Source organism: Trifolium pratense, linkage group LG3, assembly GCF_020283565.1.
Source record: "Trifolium pratense cultivar HEN17-A07 linkage group LG3, ARS_RC_1.1, whole genome shotgun sequence".
Lineage (NCBI taxonomy): Eukaryota > Viridiplantae > Streptophyta > Magnoliopsida > Fabales > Fabaceae > Trifolium > Trifolium pratense.
In genome coordinates, this window is record NC_060061.1 from 51,977,198 (window position 1) to 51,993,828 (window position 16,631).

At 31.1% G+C, this 16,631-nt stretch overlaps 2 protein-coding genes across 2 annotated transcripts; one reads left to right on the forward strand and one right to left on the reverse strand.

Annotated features, from left to right (window-relative positions):
* Positions 1-3,195: 3,195 nt before the first annotated feature.
* On the forward strand, positions 3,196-7,151 carry LOC123913244 (DNA-directed RNA polymerases IV and V subunit 5B). Its single transcript, XM_045963905.1, has 4 exons — positions 3,196-3,572; positions 4,899-5,075; positions 6,206-6,319; positions 6,637-7,151. Exons 1-4 carry the CDS (start codon positions 3,321-3,323, stop codon positions 6,760-6,762), a joined length of 669 nt encoding a protein of 222 aa, XP_045819861.1. The 5' UTR covers positions 3,196-3,320; the 3' UTR covers positions 6,763-7,151.
* Positions 7,152-11,767: 4,616 nt separating this feature from the next.
* Positions 11,768-13,839, reverse strand: LOC123913246 (patatin-like protein 2). The gene is made up of 5 exons (XM_045963906.1): positions 13,693-13,839; positions 13,182-13,363; positions 12,610-12,799; positions 12,293-12,457; positions 11,768-12,066 (listed from the first exon to the last, which is right to left on the reverse strand). The coding sequence occupies exons 1-5, from the start codon at positions 13,837-13,839 to the stop codon at positions 11,878-11,880; spliced, it is 873 nt and encodes a 290-aa protein (XP_045819862.1). The 3' UTR covers positions 11,768-11,877.
* Positions 13,840-16,631: the final 2,792 nt, after the last annotated feature.

Consider the following 16,631-nt stretch of genomic DNA (forward strand, 5'->3'; position numbering starts at 1 on the left):
GGTATAATTTGGAATTGGGATATTTGTAACTGTCAAATGAAGGAATAGGTTTTTTAATACTCGCATTCAATATAAAAGTTCATGATTCATAATATACAATTATGCTAGATGAACTTAGTTGGTAATTTGCTTGCATTGTGCCTTTTAAGTGGTGTATTTGCTGGAGTTGCTCTCAGTTGGTTATGGCAAATTGGAAAGCCAGAAAGTACTCAAAGTAGTATATGAAAAGAATTAAAAATTCAACCCCTTGATTAAGCTGCATAATCAATGTTCTGAATAGATAATTGCCTATTGTTCAGTCATTTTGATAGTTGTTGCATCCTGATGTACAAGTACTACTAAGCTTAGGTCTAATTATCAATGCAAAGAATCAATTGTTCAATTCTATGTCACAATCATTCTGTTTTCACACAGTTTTGGATGATCATAGTAGACATGTATGGATTATATTGCTAAACTTCAAATCTGAAGTTTCTACTTAAGTGATTTTTTTTTTTTTACAAATGGTTCAAACTCACTTCAACAAAAGAATTAAGATGATTCGTAGCGACAACGCGACTGTTCTTTGCTGCTATTATTCACTAGAGAAGTTGTGTAGCTACCTCTCAACAAAATGGTAGAGTTGAAAGGCTTCACCAACACATTCTTAACATCACTTATGCCTTAATTTTTCAAACTCATTTACCTAAGCTCCACTAGTCCTATTCTTTTCATTTACTACATTCTCCTCTTACCCTACATCCCCCACTTTCTATTAATTCAGTTTTTGTATGTTCAAGTCCGAATCAAACCAATTAAACCCGACCTCTATTTGTCCGGACTCTGGATATTGGTTTCACGTCATTTAAAATAGATCACACGAGATTAAAATCAAACAATTATATTTTATTATTATTTCTTTTGTTGCACACTATATTTGTAGTGTTATTTAAAAAAAAATGTTGTAGTCAAAATTTTTTCTAGTCATCATATTCATATATATTTTCTTATCATCGTAGCTTAAGGACATTTTACTGGTATAAAAAATATAACATTTGAAAAAAAAAAACTATTTTTTTTGTTTAAAATAAATTTCTTAAATCTTTTAAATTATTTTGGTCAATCGTCTGAATTTTGTTGTTTTAGTGAGACATATTTTGATCTCGTGTCATATGTGACTAAGCTAAATAAATTTTTTTTTGACTTAAAGTTACTAAGCTAAATATACGATGATTTGATATTTTTCATTTAATGAAGTTCTTACATTTGTTGATGAACAATCTTAGTTAAAAGATTGGTGGGCCCGCAAGATGAATTACTATCTATTCGATCAAAGATATGGATTCAGTGCAGTCAAAATGTGACTACAGGTAAATTATAGCCATTAGATCTGATCAAAACATTATTTGATTTTAATCAAAGGGTAGATATTGAATTGACTGCATGGAATCCAGGTCCTTTCGACTAATCCAACACAATACATTTTTTTTACGATAATATTGATATCAAGTTTTCATCTCCGTTAACTATGACTAATTTTCGTCGAGAAATCTGTAGAGCATACAAAATGAGTTCTTCTCTCCCAATCGAATTTTCTCTATACGCATGAGTCAGAAATCAAACTCTTGATCACACGTTTAAATTGATCGGGTAAACTGTTTGGTTATTACCATTACTAGACCCTTACCCGTGCGATGCACGGGTGTGATGCAATTATTTTTATTTTACAATTGCATAAAACTGAAACATTACATATTATCAAAATAATAATAATAATAATAAAATAGAGAATCCGAAATTCAAAAGATTTATTTTCTAAGGAGAAGTGGTGTGGCATTGTAAGTGAGTGGTTAAATGAAGAAATATTATTGGTTTAAGGATTATGGTTTACTTTACATGAGTAACAGAATGACTATCTAAAATTTATATATACAGGAGTAATATGATATATCTCCGCACAACATATAAATCTATTTCAAAACACACAAAGGATTGGATGAAAAGATATGTGACAAAATCTAAGTCACACAATTGGCATATAAATAGTGACAGAATTAGAAAAACTCAAATAAAATAAATAAAATTAAAGGGTACATACCTTTTAAAAATATTCCAAAGGGACATATGTGAAGAGCATCAACCTCACAGTTCAGTTCGTTTGAGTAAGAGATGATGACCCAAAGCCTAAAATCAAAAATTATAAAAATAAGTATATCAATAAAAAAATGAATAAATAAAAAAGTAAAGGAAAGGAAAGTAAAACAACTATTACATAATTCAATTAAAAATAAAGTATATATTATTTAATTCTCTTAATTTTATTTATTATGCAAAAAGTTAATTTTTGCAAAAAATAAAATAACTACAACAAATCATGGTTTTAGAAAATAACATAAGTATTTATACCTGATGCACAAAAGATGAAGAGGCAAGATAATGGAAAGAGAAATTGCACATTATAAGATATGAAAAAATCTATTCTCACATTCAACCGGAAAAACAAATGGTAATCTTATTAAGCAGATGATTGAGCATCAGGGGATGAAAATATTTGTTTCTAACATTCGTAATGGTTAGTTAGGAAAATATGAATAGGATACAAATTAAAACAGTTGTAAGCTATATATTAAAATATTGGTAGAAGAGTCCAAGGGATGAAAATTGAATTGTGACTTAAGAGATGAAAAATATATTACCGAGAGTTACAAAGTTAATTAGTGTGTATTTTTGTATTCTCCTTATTATAATATAGTAAGCAAAAATTATTATATTCACCAAAAAAAGTAAAGGTTAAGTAAAAGCTTGAGTGAGTGTATATTAAAAAGGCATAAATATATAAATGTAGAATATGAAAAGTATAGAGATGACAATAATAATTATAATAATAACTAATAATAATAATAATAATAATAATAATAATAATAATAATAATATAGATGATGTGGCTAAATGAAACAATTTGATTGGTCTAAGTGGATTAGGGTTAGGAGAACTATTTAGGAATTATATATATAGATTTTTTTTTTCTTCTTAAATTATTACTAGATAGATGAGTGCTAATGTAGTAATGTCACACACTACTCTCTAGGAACACATTCCAATAACATAAAGCCACGTCACTCTCATTTTTCATTACTATTATTAATTTAAAAATATTTGCGAAAACGACAAAAAGATAGTAACAGAAAGGGTATTCTGTCCTGGCACACGCATTTTGCGTCTCACACACACAATACAATACAACAGTCAGTCACACACTTTTCTTCTTCACTGTGTAGTCGTTTCATATTCTCTCCTTTTCTGCTACGTTTACTCATCATCATCATCATCATCTTCATCCAATGGGTACCAATGGAAATGAAAAGAGAATAAGCGAATGCCTTGTTCATTTGTGCAATGAAGGAAGCATTGAGAGCATTCGTTACTTCGAATCTAGAAGGACTTTGATGGAAATGCTTCGTGATAGAGGCTACAATGTTTCTCAATCTGATCTCACTCTCACTCTTTCTGACTTTCGTTCACACTTTGGAGACTTTCCTAAACTGGAAACCCTTGGTGTCTCTGTTTCACATCGCTCTAACCCCTCTAACAAGGTTTATATTTCTATATTAACCCTTCGTGTCTCTGATTTTTTATTTTGTTACTGTGTATTTTGTTTTTCTGTAGTTTTCACTTTTCACTTTTTCGAGAGCCAAAATTAGCAATTTTTTTGAGTTACATTAGGGCATATTTGTTTGTTACAATTTTCTTTTTCTAGAAACAACTTTTTATTAAAAAGATTACTATTAAGATTTATGAACTTTCCTTAACAGTTTTTTTGTTAATGTACCACGGTTCGATCCTCACAACTGCGATCGAACTGACCCCCAAACCAGATTAAAACTGGTGGTGAAAGCCAAAAGGGGTCCTTAGTGTTCATGAGTAGAATTAATTTTAGGTCTCAAAGTGATTATGATTTGAAACTCAAATTTGTAGCTTTTGTCTTCAGATGCCTTTAAGCAATTTAACGGGGGTAGGAAGAAAGGTGGTGCTGGCATTGTTTTGATGTTTTGATTTTGTAGGCTTTATGTTGGTGGTTATGATTTGATGGGAATTAGGAGGTTTTCGGAGTTCTTTTTGAAACATATGAAAGTCTCGGTGGCAGGGCAGAGTGTGTTTGTATCTATGTTGTGGCTATTCTTGTTGCTCAAAAACTTACATGGATCATTATGTATTTGGATAGTCTTACAATGTTAATATGCTTCTGATTGAGCAATGGTTTTTGTTTTTTATACTATTGCTCTTCCAATTGATTATTTATACAGAAAAAATTACCATTTCTGCTGTCTGTATTTTTTTCATAAAAGAAACTAGCCGTTTAATGTATCCGAAGAAGTCTCTGATATTATATAGAAATGTATTTGTGATTTCTCACTATTTTGCTGTGAAAGTAGTTCTCTTTTTTGGCTAATAATTGATGAAAAATATAAAACAACAAGAATGTTTTTGCTAGTGCGTTTTGACATGCTTGTAGACTGCTGAATGAGAGTGTATAGTATGTACTGATTCACTCCATTGAAGGTCCGATTTATATAACCTTGATTAAAGTAAATATTTGTGAAAATGCTTGTATATAAATAATCGTATCTAATGCTTTGAACTGTTGTTTTCATCTCTTTCCTGCTTATGTCTATCTCATGCACATAAAATTGTTGACTATTCGGCTGAGTGTTACTGTTGATTCCTTTCATCAATCTGGGATGGCATAATACTGTTGCCCAGACTTATTGTTCAAAATCAGTTGCATCTTATGTTCTCATGCGGAATGGTTTACCTGTTTGCATATTTTAAATACTTTGATACTAATTGCATAGAACGAGGGATGCTTTACATTCACTTTGTTATTGCAGTACTGTGACTCAGGACATTCTGCTGTGCAGGTACAGGTTGTCTTTACAGGAACCGATGATATAAGAAAAGGCAACTTGACTGCAATACATAACCAGATTGCGAACAAAGAAAGATTGAGTAGGCTGATACTTATCGTGCAGAGTAAAATGACTCCATATGCCCGTAAAGAGTTGGAAAACTGTCGATACAAAGTTGAGATTATAAAAGTAAGTTAGCCCTTCCATAATTTAATTTTAAATTTTAAATATTGTTATGCAGAAAATAATAAACATAGTTTAGTGTTTTAGTTTTAGTTCTTGTAATCTTATGCATAATATGTTCAACTAGGAACATATCTAATACCTCTTTCTAGAAAGGGAAGACATAAAATGACTTTTATTTTGCAGAAGACATAAAATGACCTAATCACATATGAGATCTGTAACTTAGCTATTTTTAGCATACACATTATAATCAAGATGATTTTCAATATTTTCCTATAATGTGTATGATATTCTAGCAATGAAAGATCGGAGTCTTTATCCTTTTGACACTCTTCAAAGACCATAGGTTTATTCAGGAATATGTCCCAAATTTTCACTATTTTTTTCTTCTTCTAGTGTTTACTAGATATAATTAGGAGGTTTCATTATGTTGATGAAACAAAATATGTCACAAATTTCATTTTAGATGAAGAAAATATTGAAAGGGTCTAAATCAAAAATAAGTTTTCCATGCTCCAAAATAAGTTCCATTTGTGTTTGCAGTTGTATCTTTACCATGTTAGAATATATACCATGCAAATTTCTTTAACTATTTAGATTTGTTATTTTCAGCCAAAATTTCTAAAAGAAAAGATCATGTGATGATCATATGCAATTAATATAATTTGGCCTATTTCATTTATAAGACATATCAGGTTCCCAATGTTAAAGTTTGTAGGCAAAGAATTAATATTTGGGAGAGTATTGCTTTACACCCTTTTTGAATGATGTTATAGAAAGTTTTCATTCCTTTTATCTAAATCAAAATACACAAACTTGTGATTTATGTCTATAGCTATATAGATGTTTTCCTAATGGAACTCATCTATGACCAACATAGCATGGTCTCTAGATGCATATAATCTATCCTACAGATCTCATCCAACAATACTTTCATTTCTAAATTAGAGATCAGCTGTATGATTCCTAAAGTGTCAAGTTCTTATGGCGTGATATGATTTTGAATGTGATGTTTGTATGAACAAATTTAACAACTTATACCACTTCAGAGTTCCTGCCACTTTTAGTTTTGCTTTTTGTTTGGAACAAGACACAAGTTTTAATTCCATAACACTGTGTTACTTTGCCTCTAGTTGAACGACTTGGTGGTGAATCCAACAAAGCATGTGCTGCAGCCAAAGTATGAGGTGCTGACTGCTGTTGAGAAGCAAGAACTGCTCAAGAAGTACAAGATAGAAGAGAAACAGGTAAAGTTTTTAATGATACTTTTGGCTGTCTGTAACTAACAAACACTTTGTAATAATTATTCATTTTATTGCAGCTTTCAATGAATATGAGAATAAATTAAATGCTGGTTTATGAAAATTGTGGAAAATGATGGTTAAAGTTAAACTTTGGGGGTTTGGATTTGCGAGTATTCATGAATATAAATAACAATTAATAAGAAAACCAAGGGTTTAGGTTTTAATACACTTACGTAATATCAATTATTCATGACTGTATTATGTATTGATATTGGTTGTACCAGACCAGTAATTATATCTTGTTTTGTTGTTTTTCTTAGCTACCTCACATGCTAAGAACTGATCCCATGGCTAGTTACTATGGGCTGGAAAGAGGGCAAGTTGTCAAGATCTCTCACAGTGGTGAGGTGTTCAATTCTCTGGTAACCTACCGCTGTGTTGTGTAATAGTTCTATTTCATTATGCTGCCATATGTGAAACTCGGACAACTCCAATTTCCTTGTTTTAGAGCCTAACTGGATTTATTAGTGTTTAGCAAGTTCCATTTTTCCTTTCTTCTTTTGTGATGAGAGTTTGTTATCATCAAAACCCAGCCAAGTTCAAGAAGGAAATCTTCTTCACATATGCATGTTAGAAACTTGTCAAATTGGAAACTTTTGATAGTGACTATGCCACTTTTTATTAAGAGTCTTCATTATTCGATACTCTTGCACTTATGTTGAGAACTTGTTTGTTTAGAGCAAAAGATATCAGAATACTAGCTAATGGATTATTGCTATAATTTTCATTCCATGGACAACTGTCTTGTTCAATGTTTCAGTTTGACAGGGGAAAATTTAAATGGTTTATGTAGTATTTCGATTTAGTTTCCGATAACAAGTAAAAATGTCTAAAATTGTTTTCTTTGCAAAGCAGGGGAATCTTCTTCGTTCTCAATTCATATATTAGATTTTACCTTCAAGTTTTGGATATATTTTTACTTCAAAATACAGAATATATTTGATCGCTCCTTGTATCACACATTTCGATTGTCATGTTATAATTTAAAGTCGGAGCAATCTTCATGAACATATTGAGAGAATTTTCTAAATTATTGAAGTATGATTAATTGAATGAATTGAGTTGTACATGGAGATTCCTTATATACAATCTAGACAATGGCACATCAACATAACCACATGACTACATGAAGCTCAAATGTAAGTGAAATGAAAATGAATTGCAAAATTCCATTTGGTCATCATCATACTGATCATCATACTGGCCATGACATGCGAAGCAACAACTGCATTTATAATATGCACCTCATTTCTCTGCATACGTCTTTGGTCTTGTGGTTCAACCTATGAATAAAATTGGTCTACTTGATAATGCGATCTAAAACAGCGAGCACTTGGACTTGGGTGAGTATGTACGGGTCATTGAACAACGAGTTCACTTTGTCAATTAAAGTGGATATTAGAACGTCAAGTTGTCATTTGTGCCTTCAAAGGTAACAATGTCAACATCAATGGTCTAATATCCGTTGATATTGACAAGGTAGACTCACTGATCTATGAACTTCTCACCCAAGTTAAGGTGCACCCCGTTTTAGACCACCATGCAAAACCAATTTTCTTCATGGGTTGATCCACGAGACCAAAGACTTATGCAGAGAAATGAGGTGCATATTATCATTAATCTTGTTGCTTTGCACGTCATGCCCAGCGTGATAATCCCATGTTGCTACTAGCTCCTCTCTCAAGTCCAAGTACTATTTCTGTTGATGCAATTGATGCTACCCTGTATATGGTTTGTGCAAACAAAATTCAAGTATTATGATCATTGATTACTGGATTTAAAGAAAAACTGTAACTGCAAATGTCAGGTTCACGACACACACAAATCAATTACCACATCATATAGACCATAGTGATTTTTTTTTTTTTTTTTGGCATCAGGTAGACTAGTTGCTAGTCTTCATTTTGGCTTTGACATGGAAAATGAAACATTACTTTTTACAATATGAATTAAAATTATGGAAAGAAAGATGAGCATTAGAACATTAGTTAAAATCTATCAAAGAGGAAGTTAATTTATACCTCACGAGTCACGAGATACCCCTGCTGCCACAAACCAAACTTGAATATACCTTAGTACTGCAAAAAAGAACAATAGTTCAAAAACAAAGACAATAATTTAGGACCAAGGAGCGGTAGAAGGCTAATCCACTTTAGAAGTCAAGGTGTTAGATAGTTTGATACTATAAATACATTAAAATTTCTTCATTAAAATATATACAAAAAAGAGTACCTAAGAGATGTTCATTGCTTCTCATAATGAAGTAAGCTTCTTTGTCGAGTGGACAATTCACAAAGAGAAAATTACTCAAGTTCATCACAGTGTCATGTTCTAATGTTTCTAAAAAACAAGTGACTTTGTTGACACACATCTTGATTTCATATTTTTACACCTTATAGTATGATTGCTGCTCTTCCATTTTATAGCTACTACCCGGGTTGTACGGTAATATTAGTGGTACATGATGGATGGGCACTTAAAAAATATTAGTTAAAATATATTTTTGAAGCTTTATCTTTACTCAAAATTCATTTTAACATATTCCGTTGATAGAAAAGAGAACGCTACTTGACAAAAAAAAAAAAAAAGAGAATGCCAGTCTCCTCTCTACACCTCTTTTACTTCTTATTCATCACGGATGATACTAGTTTTAGACTTTTTTTGTTCCGAAATTATCCCTTTGCATTATTTTTGGCACAAAATCTCTTCATTTGTGTTTTCCTTTGATTTTGTTGTTTGATTTTCTATCTTATTGTAGTTTGATCCATTACATGTTCACAATGATTAGAGCCTCAATGATTAGGGATTTTAGGGTAGAAGATGACCTTATTATATTTTTTTTGACATATTATCGATGACATAATTAATAAGATGGTTAAAAACCACCTGAGATTACATTATATAAATGGTTAAATGCGCGAATTTGTAAAACATTAAAAAAGATAATGGACTAAAAGATTTTTTTTAAAGATAAACGAACAAAATGAATTTTGACCGAAAAATAAATGACCGAAAGTATATTTTAACCATTTTTAAAACTTTTATGATAATTGAGACACTCCCCGAAAATAGAGGCTCAACATTTTCTTCATCTTTATAATCGAAACGGTGGTTTGACCGATGTCAATTCAATAAATAAAAAGAGTTAAATTTCGAAACACACATTTATTTTTTGTGTTTTTGCCAAACTAACATTAATTAAGTTGTGGTCTCTTAGCCATTAGAATGAAAAAGAACAATGAGAATGTACAATTTTCAACAGTTTATAAATATTTGTCTAATATAAACCAACCACCTATCAAATTAATTTACCCTAAAATTTGGCTAGTAACTAACAAGCAACAACACTTATAGTTACTGTCCAATGCAAGTAGGTAACAGCTAATTTAGTGTCACACTCACATGTGTATCATCGCATTGACATGAACTGTTTGTGAAGCAATTATTGCCACTCTTCATATAGCTAGTGATTTAATTTGTAAAAGAGTACATTAATACCACAATTGAAACTAATGGACCATGGTTGCTTTGGATAGTTTTCTTTTTCTTGACATTTTCAGTCACAATCAATGCTAGTATGATTCCATCTAATAGAGAAAATAATGTTGACATGTTTTGGAATACATTAATTAACATTAATATTGAAATAAATTATAATTATTTGTTTGTAGTGATGGAGCCTGATAAGGGAGTTCTCTTTAGGGATAAGAGTTGGTACTTTTGTCTAATAATAGTACTTGGTGGTTAGTGCATTGAATCTAATTTGTCATATTTTTATTACAAATTGGTCTTCCATTTTAAATTTTTTCAATTTTTTTTGGTTGATAGACGAAATGACAGAGCCATTGAAAACTCACACACATAAAGTGGAGTGATCGGGGTTTGAACCCCGGTCATAACGTCTGACACTAACAATTTCGGCATTTCTGTCAGTTGAGCTAGGATTTGTGGACATTTTTTTTTTCACTTATGGACTACAAAATGATATATGACATGTTTAAAATTCTTCATATGATTTTTTTTTTGAACAAAAAATTCTTCATGTGAATTAAAATTATTAAATTATAGAAATGAATGATTTTTATATAGAGTAGTATAAAGAACATTTTGATGAAGAATATATTGTGATCTAAGCTATATTGGCACACCACAAATAAATTTATTTTGGACTTTTAGAAGGTTTGTTACATAGTTCTAAAGAAGTTCAAACTGACATTTAAAAAAAAAAAAGGAAAACAAGAAACTACTTTATGTTACATTTTATTGAGCAATCAATGCCACATTCTAAAATCTCACTGAACTTCTCATGCACATATCTTACAAATATTTTTTCTTCATAGAAGAAACATATTTGAAAACTTTTCAAGTTGATTGATCATATAATTAGATGTCAAACTTTCTTGCCTTTACTTGTGTATGGTGATTTAATTTCCCGTTGTCTCCTCTCTTGTGAAAGTATTTTTGCAAGCCTGAAAATATTAGAACCAAATGTGTTATTAATACAAGATTAATTGTAGCATAATCACTACTCCCTCCGTCCCAAAAAGAATGACCCAGTTGACCGAAACACGCATGCCAATGCATAACTTTGGCGACTAATATCTTTAATTGTATAATAGTAAAAATTATAAAAAATTGATATTTTGAAAATACTCATCGAGACGAATCTAACAACATCTTATATGTTAATATTTATTTTTATTTATTAGTAGAAAAATATGGTCAAAACAATATATATGAATAGTGCATATATTCAAAATAGGTCATTCTTTTTGGGACGGAGGGAGTACTTATTAATCTTAATTACCTCTTGAGAGCATCTTCATTGGTTTCCCCACTTTTTAGTGGTTCAAAGTGTCCATTTTTTAAATTGACTCTAGAGACAGGTTTCTTCAATAATTTCTCACCAATTTGGCACAATTTCTTCAAGTTAGCCTCAGTAGCAATGTCAACAGAAGAATCTATTCCAGTTAATGTGTCATCCTGTATTTTGTGGAACATTTTAAGAATAAATTCACATATTTAATTTCTCTTGTATTTTCTATTTCACTTCTAGAAAAAGTTAAAATGACAATAAATATTAAAACAAAACAAAAACGTGTCTTTATTTTTATCACAAAGTGTTAGAGACGTTAAAATCGAATACCAACTCTAATTTTAATTCTCTAGTGATTTAAGAATTACAATTTTTTTTAATGGCAAATAAGAATAAGAAAAAGTTACGAATTACAGCTATTATGAGAAATATACCTAAATATATGTATAGGTAGGAACATAAAGTGTAGCGCAAGTGTCTAATGTGCAATGTGTGTGTAAATATTGTAAGCTTTTAGATACAAAGTTCGATTCTTACGAATATGAAAAAAACTGTATAACGGAATTTTACCTGAATTCTGAGATAATTATTTTGTGAATGAAGAGCTTGAGTGACAGTTGTTAAATGAAAATCCACCAAATAACCACTTGATTGAGTAAGAACATCGATTAACGGATTAGAACCACTATGTGATAGCCATTCCAATCAACCCCATTTGGCTGCCATTTGTGCACTGAATTTTTTTCTCTTTTTTTGATGTCCCTGTGCCTATTGAAATTATTAGAAACCGACCATATTCAAGAGGCTTGATTGGGAAGAAATCAGGATTTTGATCGATGATTTCCTTTGTTACTTCATTCACCGCAACTAAAGCCTGCATCATAAAAAGGAAGGTCTGACACAATAAAAAATGTACGCAATGTGGATTCGAATTCACTCCCCTGCATTTTAAATATCTCCACAAATTTTTATATCATTTACACACGACAAATTATATATTTTTATGGTACTGCATATGATACGTTTATATTTAATGAAAAATTAAATGGTCTAAATAAAATTTCCAATAACAATTAATTTACTGAATGTTTAATTAATACCGGATTATTTGCACAAACACCACCATCAATGAGATTGAACTCCTCTTCTTTTCCAGCTTCTTCATCTTTATTGGTGAAGTTATGAGCAGGAAGATAAGTAGGTGCAGCTGAGGTACTAATACATATGTCTGAGAGTTTAGCATCCAAAATAGGGGAATTTTTAAGCTGCATAAATTTAAAACCACTTTAGTCTAGGTTTGACCATGTTGAAATAAAACTATTTTTTGAAAAGTAGTAATTAATTTTAAAAAAAATTTAAATTCAGTATTGGCAATGTTCCATGATAATATAACTTGATAATTAAGAAGTTAATTAACCTGATAAGATGAAAAAATAATTGGCTGCAAAGTCTTGATGTCAAATGTAGGAATAACAATTTTGGTGATGGTCTCATGCAAGCGAATGTCTCCAAGTTTTTGTGTTACAACCTCATGAAGGTATTTTCCATCATATTTTGGTCCTCCAAGAGATCTCATTACCTTTGCTACTATTGTCTCACCAAGCCCTCTTCAAGAAATTGAACCCACAGAATTAAATTAATTCATTTTCTAAATTATATACACCTCAAACCGAAATAATAAATACAAAAAATATACAAGAGATGTTATTATCTGAACAATTGTTTTGCAGACAACGTATAGACATTGTATACCTCATGAGTCTGTGCATGCAGACCATTTTTTGTTCAAATATCTTTTCTCAATATATACCGACACTTTATTTGAACATCAAAATACAAACACTCATTTATCTGCATTTTTATTTTATTTTTAATCTTCTACAAATTTGTACACATTTTGAAAATACACAAAATTTAAATTTATTTAACATAAAAAAATAATTGTTCTTTATTGTATTGTATGCCATTTTAATTAATTTAATGAATCACCTATGTTGTGGGAAAATTTTTGGGCAATGTTGAAGGTAAAAGGGTTTGATATCTTTGGCAGCAAAAAGTGGACGATTGTTTTCATCTGGAGCAGCTAACATTGCAGTTACAAGACCTCCTGTACTTGTTCCTGATATCACATCAAAGTAGTCTGCAATTCTTGCATCTTCACCATCCAATTCCTACATAATGTTAAACTTGATTAATTTCAAATATAATACGCCAAAAATACAAAAGAAAGTTCAACATATAAAGATGTATCAGAAGTACACCCCGCCAACACTTGACAACTTCCAAAAGCTAAACACTTATATCCTACCACACCACAAGAAGACTCGAGGATCTCTCATAGAAAAACTAAAACAGCTTTGTAAGAAAAGTTGTCCCAAAATAGTTATCAAAATTTCATTTCTCTAGTTTATTAATTGACTCCATATAGTATGTGTTAATTAGTGTTGAAAATAGCTTCAAGTAGCTAGGTTAGCCATAGCCAGTATATATAATTTCATACCTGAAGTTGAGATTCAAGGAATTCAATGATTACAGCAGGAATAAGGCCCCTAATACCACCACCATCAATACTAAGAATTGTTACTAATTTTCCAAAAGTAGGTGGTTGAATTTGTTCAACATAGGACTTTGTGACTGATCTCTTCATTGTTATGCAAATACAAAATATTTAGTTTGTGATATGAATATGATAGATGACTATGATATTTATAGTGGGACGCACGTGGCAAAGGAACCCGTTTGGTTTGGTGAGAAATAAAGAAGCGAAAGAAAAAGGAAAGAAACTATTTTATAAGGACCACACTCCCATTACATGCAATTTTGAGTAAACTCACTCCCCACCCTTTCTTTCACGAGCTCTCTCTTTTTCCCACACTTTATTTATGCTTCTAAGTTATGTTATGTAAGAATTATGAAGTTATGTTAGAAATTGACATTCAGGTACCTCTACATAGGACTCATTGAGGTTTAGTAGTCTCATTCCACGACTTTCATTTTTTTTTTCTTCTTTCAAATAAGCAAACAGCTCGCGTAAGAAAGTGGGGTGGGGACGTGGGGTTGGCCCGCATGCATTGTAAAGTTCTTTGTTCCCATTTTTCCCTATACTTGAGATGCAAATCGAAAGAAAATGACTAAATTTTTACGGGTTCCAACTTTTTTCTTTTTTTACATTTTTAGACAAAAAAAGAAAGATTAAATTAAACTTTCCTTGTGTTATTTCCATTCTCAATCCAGATTATTTTGACACTTATTTAGATGATTGATTTTATCGACTTGTTTAATGTTAGAGCTTGTTTTATTTTCAAACTTGTTCAATGTTGACATGTTGTTGAGTTTTTATTGATGGTTTATTTTATTGGTTCAATATTGAATTATTAATCATTACTATTTACTATAAGATTTGAGTTTGTTAATCTTTTGAGTTGTTTTCTATTATGCGTTGTTGAAATATTTTTTTTTAATAAAAAAAAATTGTAAATCATATAGAGAATATATAAGTAGAAAATAAAATTAAAAAATTGTTTGACTGGCTGGCCCGCCAATTCGTTAATAAACGGGCAGACTTGACTTTTGAGCTCGAACGCCTAAGTTGAACCGCCCCGCGCCCACTTTTGGGTGGTGCTAAAAAAGGTATACTCTCCACTTTGCCACCCCTCTTTAAAACTATAGAACGAAGAAATGAAGAGAATGGAAAATAGATAATATCCAACCAAATTACCGGACTCAAGTAGTTAATAAATCATTTATAACGAATTATTGTAAAGAATCCGAGTTTGATTTTAAAAAAGGACAATTTTTTGTCAAACTTGCAAAACTCTAAATTTTTAGACCCTTCCCTTAAAATCCAGGTTTTACTTACCTCGTGATGAAAATCTAGATTATTGTATCCTTTTCTAAAATAAAGAAAAATGTTAGTAGCTAGTTGAACTTTCTTTTAAATGTATAAAAGATGTTGTTTTGGTTTTGATGTATTTTTTTTCCTTAACGTCATATCATATGGATATTAATGGGTACTAGTAGTAGCCTAAAATAAAATAGAGAAAATATCCTAACCCAAAAGTAAATTTGAAAAATACTTTTCTTAAACACTGGTTAGTGGTTGGTTAACGATTCACTCTTGAAAAAGCTGAAGGAAAAACTGCTGAAACTTCAATCTACACTTAATTATGACAAAGAGAAAGAGATCACCATCAATCTTACTGTAGGGCATTGGCTGGGTAAGTTGAGCCATGTTGTCTTTAAAGTTGACTATTTTTTTTTGCTGAAGTCCACATTGAGGCATTGTGCTGCAAAGCGGAAGCTGATGAGTACCGAGCCCTAACTCCTACTCCTCAGGTTCTGGAAAATCTTGCTTATCATTTTGATCGCTTTAATAGGCTGATTAATTATAAATCGAAAAAACTAATTGAAAGATTAGAATTATTGAGTTCAGAAGGTGCTTCCAACAGTGATTGGAATGGAACTTCATCGATTTCTCACTCTCAACTTCATTTCCTCAATTATGTACGGGGTAGTTTTCATATGGTATCTTGAGAGAAAACCACATAGAGCATCAAAATTTTAGAGCCGCCAATTTATTTACTTAGCGTTTGTATGCGCATGCATACGCGTGTGCATGCGTGCGTGCGTGTCCACGTGTGTTAAATAAATAAATTATATAAATAATATGAACAAATTTTAAAATTGACTTACTCAAATCAAATAAACCATTTTCTTTCTTGTGATATCTCCCAACATATTCTTCTTTCTAAAGTTAGCAACTAATGGAGGTTATTGAAGGAAAAAAACTCGTCTCACTCACAACTTCTGTTAAGGTATTGTTAGACAAACTTCGTTCTACTAAGTTCCACAACAACTCCCGAAGAATGAAACTTAATGAGTCACTCGTGGAAAATCTCAAGAAAAAACTAGCGAACATTCTAATTGCACTCAATGATGATGCTGATATTGTCAATGATACACTCAGATATGCTCTCTTTGAAGTTGAAAATTTGATTGATGAAATCAACACTGAGGCGTTGCGTCGCAAAGTGAAAGCTGATGAGTATCAAATCGTAAATTCTACTTCTCAGGTTCTGCAAAAAATTTCATGTCATTTTAAACAATAGACCCGCTCTTTTTTTTTTTCTTCCCTTCTTTGAAAGTCTATTTTATCATCATGCACCTTTTTCTTTTTGACAAAATAACCAAGCTTTTTCTTTATTCCTTCCCCAATAAAGGCTCTGTTTGGTCAGACAAAAAAACTAGCTTATCACTTTTTATTCCATTAATACCCTTATTATTTTATTTAACGTCCATTTTTTACCTTTATTTAACGTCCAACATATTGACGACGCAAGCTTCATCCGTAACAAATAAACACTATAGTTGGCTTGGCCTTCAAGAAGTGGAAATTCAAAATCTTGCAAATCTGCAATCTATTGCCAAAGATGATTTCCT

Excerpts from the sequence above, each read along its gene's own strand:
- LOC123913244 (XM_045963905.1), top strand. The coding sequence starts at position 3,321 with ATGGGTACCAATGGAAATGAAAAGAGAATAAGCGAATGCCTTGTTCAT. Across the intron at positions 3,573-4,898 it reads GCTCTAACCCCTCTAACAAG|GTACAGGTTGTCTTTACAGG; the intron begins GTTTATATTTCT and ends TCTGCTGTGCAG. Across the intron at positions 6,320-6,636 it reads ACAAGATAGAAGAGAAACAG|CTACCTCACATGCTAAGAAC; the intron begins GTAAAGTTTTTA and ends TGTTTTTCTTAG.
- LOC123913246 (XM_045963906.1), bottom strand. The coding sequence starts at position 13,839 with ATGAAGAGATCAGTCACAAAGTCCTATGTTGAACAAATTCAACCACCT. Across the intron at positions 13,364-13,692 it reads TCCTTGAATCTCAACTTCAG|GAATTGGATGGTGAAGATGC; the intron begins GTATGAAATTAT and ends AACATTATGTAG. Across the intron at positions 12,067-12,292 it reads GTGTTTGTGCAAATAATCCG|GCTTTAGTTGCGGTGAATGA; the intron begins GTATTAATTAAA and ends TTTATGATGCAG.